The sequence below is a fragment of the Glandiceps talaboti genome, chromosome 17, assembly GCF_964340395.1.
Source record: "Glandiceps talaboti chromosome 17, keGlaTala1.1, whole genome shotgun sequence".
Classification (NCBI taxonomy): Eukaryota; Metazoa; Hemichordata; class Enteropneusta; family Spengelidae; genus Glandiceps; species Glandiceps talaboti.
The window spans coordinates 233,684-242,500 of record NC_135565.1 but is presented as its reverse complement, the minus strand read 5'-3'; the positions used below and the strand labels follow the sequence as shown (position 1 = coordinate 242,500).

Below are 8,817 nucleotides of genomic sequence, written 5' to 3'. Positions count from 1 at the left end.
TTAAATTTCGACTGACAGTTACAAATTAGGCTATTGACCAATCAGGGAAAAGCGTGAAGACCGGTGTATCAGCAGAGTAGCAAATTTATCAAATGTCGGTGGCGGGAGTGTATTTTCTGTGTATGAGATCCAATTAATGACATCCAGGGAAGAGTGATTAGACAATCATAACAAAAACATGACCCCTGACTGTGACTGAACAGATAAGACTTCCGTTCACAAGTTGAACACTATTTTCGTAATAATAAACATTACCTCAGAGTGTATTTAGAAGGTACACATACTACAACTTATACTTGCAAGGTAGACGGTATAATGGCAGGGAGAAAGCGACGGTTTGCTGTTATGACAGCTGAGGACATATAATAGTTCAGAAACTGACGGCAAGTGTACTGAAAAATACACAGAAATACACAGAAAATAATACTAGCTCATCATGCAAGTTTGGAATAGTTGGGCCGAGGAGAGGGATGAAGATGGAATGGACAAAAAAGTCACAATAATTGTGGACGGTATTGCATTGTAGTTTGAATGGTGTATTTTACTACAACTTGCGAGAGGTAGACGGTACTACTATTGCTTCGTAATACACGACATTTCAAAAGTTTGAATGGTGTATTTCATTTGCATGTATTAAATTAATATGCTGTTTCTTTACGCTAGACACAGAAAACAATTTCGCTGAAAGTTGTATTTTTAATGTCAGCAGCCATGTTTTGTTTTATCAGTGGCGATTAAATTTCATATCACTAGTTGCGTACACATGATGGATGTGATTGTATCTCATGCAAGTTTGGAATATTGGGCCGAGGAGAGGGATGAAGACGGAATGGACAAAAAAGTCACAATAGATGTGATTGTATTGAGTAGTTTGTAGTATGAATGTCCTGCATAATAATATCAAGCAAATACATAGTAGTATGAAATACACTGTACATTGGGATGTAATTGCTATTTTCGTCATGCAACATAGCGATATACGTGTGTGACATTGAATGTTGACACAGGCGGGTATCTAGTTTGTTGACACGTGTCAGCTTCGATTGGAAGTCATGTTGGCGCCAGGGTGTCTTGTCGAAAATCCAATCATAAACAATGGGTGTATGAAGTTCTTCCTGGGAAGAATATGACACCATTGAATTATTAGCCGGGGTACAAGATAAATGCCATCCGGGCATTACACGCCTCCTACGTCGGCGTGTATTTACCCGGACGGCATTTATTACATGTATGTATGTGTGTGTATGTATGTATGTGTGTGTGTGTGTATGTATGTATGTATGTATGTATGTATGTATGTATGTATGTATGTATGCACTTTCGTGCTCACACTGCTCCTATTTTTCGTAAACTTAATATTTTAGATATTCATAAACAGAGCAAATTTAGTACCTGTATGTTTATTTTTGATTTAAAGAGTAGTCGCTTTGCGCACAGCGTTGATAATTACCTCGACATTTTACCTCATAGTTACTCAACACGACAGGCAACAAGTGACAATTTTTATACTCCAAAATTTAATCTTTCTTTGAACCATCATAGCTTCAAGTACGCTGCAACCAAACACTGGAACTCAATACCAGACTTTATCAAGAATCTCAATAAACGCCATGAATTTAAGTATCACTTGAAGAACTGGCTACTTACCAGCTAAACTTCTCTTTTCAGTGCTATTCCACTGTTATGTTATGTAGATATCATTTACTGTTAATTAATCTACCCATCGGCATATACAGCTGTTATACTTCTTATACCGTTCGACCATCTTTCACAGACGTTCACCTTTAAAAGTATTTTTCGCATTGTGTCTGAGGGTCACATTCAGACTAGTTCGAATGAACTATTTGTGATCCCCGCCAGAAATGTTCACCTTACATGTGTGTGTGTGTGTGTGTGTGTGTGTGTGTGTGTGTGTGTGTGTGTGTGTGTGTGTGTGTTTTCTAATCTGAATAATTTATAACATTAAGCTCTGTAAATTTATTTGTAATGTCGAGCTCTTTGTACGAGATATTGTGTCTTTTTTTTTTTCTGGCGAAAATAAACATTATTATTTATTTATTTATGTATGTATGTATGTATGTATGTATGTATGTATGTGTGTGTATATTTGTATGTATGTATGTATGTATGTATGTATGTATGTATGTATGTATGTATGTATGTGTGTGTATGTATGTGTGTATGTGTATATGTGTGTATGTATATGTGTATGTGTATGTATGTAATACTATGTGTATGCATGTATGTGTATATGTATGTATGTATGTATGTATGTATGTATGTATGTGTGTATGTATGTATGTATGTATGTGTGTATGTATGTATGTATGTATGTGTATATATGTATGTATGTATGTATGTGTGTGTGTGTGTATGTATGTATGTATGTATGTATGTATGTATGTATGTATGTATGTGTGTATGTATGTATGTGTATGTGTGTATGTATCTATGTGTGGGTGTATGTGTATGTGTGTGTCTTATAGCTTGTATCTCAGCCTAGTTGTCATTGATAAAAAACCCAATTAATTATCAATGAGATTCATGTGCCCATATTACATTCATTGTATTGATAGTAATCAACAAATACTGTCTTTATCTCTGTAAGTTTGTTTGGAATGAGTTGTAAATCTCTATTGGATCCATTGAGTACACAAAGTATTCCCACAGTGTCTTAGTTGTTGTAATTTTGTGATTAATTTTAAAGAGTTAACTGTATCCAAATTGATTGTATTGAAGGAATGAAACATGTAACTATTTTATGTGTATTGCAGGCTATATTAGAACATAATGCTTTAGCTGAGTGTGCTGTTATTGGAATTAAAGATGCACTTAAGGGTCATGTACCCATGGGACTATGTGTACTAAAAACAGGTAAATATATACACTTAAGGGTCATGTACCCATTACATGGGACTATGTGTACTAAAAACAGGTAATATATATACACTTAAGGGTCATGTACCCATTACATGGGACTATGTGTACTAAAAACAGGTCTATTAAACACTTAAGGGTCATGTACCCATTACATGGGACTATGTGAACTAAAAATAGGTCTATATATACACTTAAGGGTCATGTACCCATTACATGGGACTATGTGTACTAAAAACAGGTCTATTAAACACTTAAGGGTCATGTACCCATTACATGGGACTATGTGAACTAAAAACAGGTATATATATACACTTAAGGGTCATGTACCCATTACGTGGGACTATGTGAACTAAAAACAGGTATATATATACACTTAAGGGTCATGTACCCATTACATGGGACTATGTGAACTAAAAACAGGTCTATATAAACACTTAAGGGTCATGTACCCATTACGTGGGACTATGTGAACTAAAAACAGGTCTATATAAACACTTAAGGGTCATGTACCCATTACATGGGACTATGTGAACTAAAAACAGGTCTATATAAACACTTAAGGGTCATGTACCCATTACGTGGGACTATGTGAACTAAAAACAGGTATATATATACACTTAAGGGTCATGTACCCATTACATGGGACTATGTGAACTAAAAACAGGTCTATATAAACACTTAAGGGTCATGTACCCATTACATGGGACTATGTGTACTAAAAACAGGTATATATAAACACTTAAGGGTCATGTACCCATTACATGGGACTATGTGAACTAAAAACAGGTATATATAAACACTTAAGGGTCATGTACCCATTACATGGGACTATGTGAACTAAAAACAGGTCTATATATACACTTAAGGGTCATGTACCCATTACATGGGACTATGTGAACTAAAAACAGGTCTATATAAAACACTTAAGGGTCATGTACCCATTACGTGGGACTATGTGTACTAAAAACAGGTCTATATATACACTTAAGGGTCATGTACCCATTACATGGGACTATGTGTACTAAAAACAGGTATATATATACACTTAAGGGTCATGTACCCATTACATGGGACTATGTGAACTAAAAACAGGTCTATATAAACACTTAAGGGTCATGTACCCATTACATGGGACTATGTGAACTAAAAACAGGTATATATATACACTTAAGGGTCATGTACCCATTACATGGGACTATGTGAACTAAAAACAGGTATATATAAACACTTAAGGGTCATGTACCCATTACATGGGACTATGTGAACTAAAAACAGGTAATATATAAACACTTAAGGGTCATGTACCCATTACATGGGACTATGTGAACTAAAAACAGGTCTATATAAACACTTAAGGGCCATGTACCCATTACATGGGACTATGTGTACTAAAAACAGATCTATATAAACACTTAAGGGTCATGTACCCATTACATGGGACTATGTGAACTAAAAACAGGTATATATAAACACTTAAGGGTCATGTACCCATTACATGGGACTATGTGTACTAAAAACAGGTGTATATAAACACTTAAGGGTCATGTACCCATTACGTGGGACTATGTGAACTAAAAACAGGTATATATATACACTTAAGGGTCATGTACCCATTACATGGGACTATGTGAACTAAAAACAGGTCTATATATACACTTAAGGGTCATGTACCCATGGGACTATGTGTACTAAAAACAGGTCTATATAAACACTTAAGGGTCATGTACCCATTACATGGGACTATGTGACTAAAACAGGTATATATATACACTTAAGGGTCATGTACCCATTACATGGGACTATGTGAACTAAAAACAGGTCTATATATACACTTAAGGGTCATGTACCCATTACATGGGACTATGTGTACTAAAAACAGGTCTATATAAACACTTAAGGGTCATGTACCCATTACATGGGACTATGTGAACTAAAAACAGGTCTATATAAACACTTAAGGGTCATGTACCCATTACATCGGACTATGTGAACTAAAAACAGGTCTATATAAACACTTAAGGGTCATGTACCCATTACATGGGACTATGTGAACTAAAAACCGGTCTATATAAACACTTAAGGGTCATGTACCCATTACATGGGACTATGTGTACTAAAAACCGGTATATATATACACTTAAGGGTCATGTACCCATTACATGGGACTATGTGAACTAAAAACAGGTCTATATAAACACTTAAGGGTCATGTACCCATTACATGGGACTATGTGAACTAAAAACAGGTCTATATAAACACTTAAGGGTCATGTACCCATTACATGGGACTATGTGTACTAAAAACAGATCTATATAAACACTTAAGGGTCATGTACCCATTACATGGGACTATGTGAACTAAAAACAGGTATATATATACACTTAAGGGTCATGTACCCATTACATGGGACTATGTGTACTAAAAACAGGTCTATATAAACACTTAAGGGTCATGTACCCATTACATGGGACTATGTGAACTAAAAACAGGTATATATATACACTTAAGGGTCATGTACCCATTACATGGGACTATGTGTACTAAAAACAGGTCTATATAAACACTTAAGGGTCATGTACCCATTACGTGGGACTATGTGTACTAAAAACAGGTATATATATACACTTAAGGGTCATGTACCCATTACATGGGACTATGTGTACTAAAAACAGGTCAGACTCTATATATACACTTAAGGGTCATGTACCCATTACATGGGACTATGTGAACTAAAAACAGGTCTATATAAACACTTAAGGGTCATGTACCCATTACATGGGACTATGTGAACTAAAAACAGGTCTATATAAACACTTAAGGGTCATGTACCCATTACATGGGACTATGTGTACTAAAAACAGGTCTATATATACACTTAAGGGTCATGTACCCATTACATGGGACTATGTGTACTAAAAACAGGTATATATAATATATAATTATACACTTAAGGGTCATGTACCCATTACATGGGACTATGTGAACTAAAAACAGGTCTATATATACACTTAAGGGTCATGTACCCATTACATGGGACTATGTGTACTAAAAACAGGTCTATATATACACTTAAGGGTCATGTACCCATTACATGGGACTATGTGTACTAAAAACAGGTATATATATATAATTATACACTTAAGGGTCATGTACCCATTACATGGGACTATGTGAACTAAAAACAGGTATATATATACACTTAAGGGTCATGTACCCATTACATGGGACTATGTGAACTAAAAACCGGTATTATATAATTATACACTTAAGGGTCATGTACCCATTACATGGGACTATGTGTACTAAAAACAGGTCTATATATATAATACACTTAAGGGTCATGTACCCATTACATGGGACTATGTGTACTAAAAACAGGTATATATATATAATTATATACTTAAGGGTCATGTACCCATTACATGGGACTATGTGAACTAAAAACAGGTCTATATATATACTTAAGGGTCATGTACCCATTACATGGGACTATGTGTACTAAAAACAGGTGTATATAAACACTTAAGGGTCATGTACCCATTACATGGGACTATGTGTACTAAAAACAGGTATATATATATAATTATACACTTAAGGGTCATGTACCCATCGGACTATGTGTACTAAAAATAGGTCTATATATACACTTAAGGGTCATGTACCCATTACATGGGACTATGTGTACTAAAAACAGGTGTATATAAACACTTAAGGGTCATGTACCCATTACATGGGACTATGTGTACTAAAAACAGGTATATATATACACTTAAGGGTCATGTACCCATTACATGGGACTATGTGAACTAAAAACAGGTCTATATATACACTTAAGGGTCATGTACCCATTACATGGGACTATGTGTACTAAAAACAGATCTATATAAACACTTAAGGGTCATGTACCCATTACATGGGACTATGTGAACTAAAAATAGGTCTATATATACACTTAAGGGTCATGTACCCATTACATGGGACTATGTGTACTAAAAACAGATCTATATAAACACTTAAGGGTCATGTACCCATTACATGGGACTATGTGAACTAAAAACAGGTATATATATACACTTAAGGGTCATGTACCCATTACATGGGACTATGTGAACTAAAAACAGGTATATATATACACTTAAGGGTCATGTACCCATTACATGGGACTATGTGAACTAAAAACAGGTCTATATATATACACTTAAGGGTCATGTACCCATTACATGGGACTATGTGAACTAAAAATAGGTCTATATATACACTTAAGGGTCATGTACCCATTACATAGGACTATGTGTACTAAAAACAGGTAACTATATATATAATTATATACTTAAGGGTCATGTACCCATCGGACTATGTGTACTAAAACAGGTAGACCATTTTCTATCCAACTGTTACATTAGACCACCACTAGTTGTTAGCCCTCCAACGGAGGCTTATAGATTGGGTTCCGTCCATCTGTCTGTCGCCATTTCTTGGACATTCACACGTCAATTTGCTTGATTTGTTCATTATATGATAATTCCATTTAGTGATATGCAAATTAAAAATGTGTCTTTTTCATCAAAAGTCTTTAATTCCAAAGCTACTGAGCAGATTGGACTGAAATTTGATGGGGATGCATCTGGGGGTGTATAGATGAAGAAATATCAAGCATATAATGATCTCATAAGTGATATGCAAAGTAGGTGTAAAAAATGTGAATTTGGTCAAAAACTTATATCTCAGGTAGTACTTTGTCAATGAGATTAAAACTTGGTGAGATGTTACTATAAGTGTTATTTTTCTAAAAGTGTTATTGGCCCTAGCAACAATGACCACGCCCATAGCAACAACGAAATGGCAGTGTGTTTCAGTGTTGCAGCCAGAGGGGCTTTTTGGGTCACACATTTTTTTTACCTGACTCACAATTTTGGAAGTGACGGGTCATAGTCCATGGGCCAGAGGGGGTTACCATGCAGCATTAAAAAAATTAATGTGTTTAATTTGAATATCTAGCACATTATGCAAAAATTAATTTTAAAAATATCTGGAGACTTTAAATCACCGATTTGAAAAATCAATAATTTTTCCGCAAAATGACATATAAACTTTCCATTCTTTTTTTTACATAACATGATCTGATACACATAAGGGGTGGGTTTTTTATTCAGTTGAATGAACTTAATAAGAAAAAGTATGTTAACATTATATATTTTGATGGTTATTAATGATTTCCCCCATTAAAACCAATATTATATTATATCATGCTACTATGTGCCATTCTGATTGGATAATAACTGTGGTAAAATCTCATTTTACCACGGCTGGCAGTGGTAAAATGGGCCCCTAAACTAGCATATGAATAGTACATGCAACGAGCCGTCTCAGCGTCCTGCTCTCATTGAATCAAGCAACACCAATTTAACTTTTAACCATCAGTCAAGTGCGTCAGGATTATTTCAAAACTGTAACACTGAAGTAAAGCACTTTGTCTATGTGCTACACATCATACTGAGGTTCAGTAGTGCTATAGGGATCGCCCAGTGTCTGTCTGTGTGTGTGTGTGTGTGTGTGTGTGTGTGTGTGTGTGTGTGTGTAAACAACTTAAAGTCAAAAACCGCTGAACCGAATGCCATGATATTTGGTGGGTCCATTACCTTGGGTGTCTAGTTGGGAAATTGTTCAAATCAAAATAATCGCATCACAGGTGTGTGATTTGGGTCAAAAAATGTGATTTTTGGTCAAAAAACTTAAACTCAGAAACTACTGGGCAGATTGGTGCGAAATTTGGTGGGAACATTCTTAAGGGGGTGTAAAGTAAGATTTGCTCATGACATGATGATTCCATCAGTGATATGCAAATTAGGGCTAAAAATGTGTCTTTTTGGTTAAAAATCTATAATTCCAAAACTACTAAGCAGATTGGGCTGAAATTTAATGGGAATGCATCTAGGA

The 8,817-nt window shown here is 35.3% G+C and overlaps 1 protein-coding gene across 1 annotated transcript in view; it reads left to right on the top strand.

The window, feature by feature from the left end:
• Window positions 1–8,817, top strand: part of LOC144447950 (acyl-CoA synthetase short-chain family member 3, mitochondrial-like) — a 207,921-nt gene that overhangs the window by 133,180 nt on the left and 65,924 nt on the right. Inside the window, exon 14 of the mRNA XM_078138072.1 lies at window positions 2,775–2,874. Within this exon, the coding sequence (XP_077994198.1) occupies window positions 2,775–2,874 (100 nt within the window). The remainder of the gene's footprint in view (window positions 1–2,774; window positions 2,875–8,817) is intronic.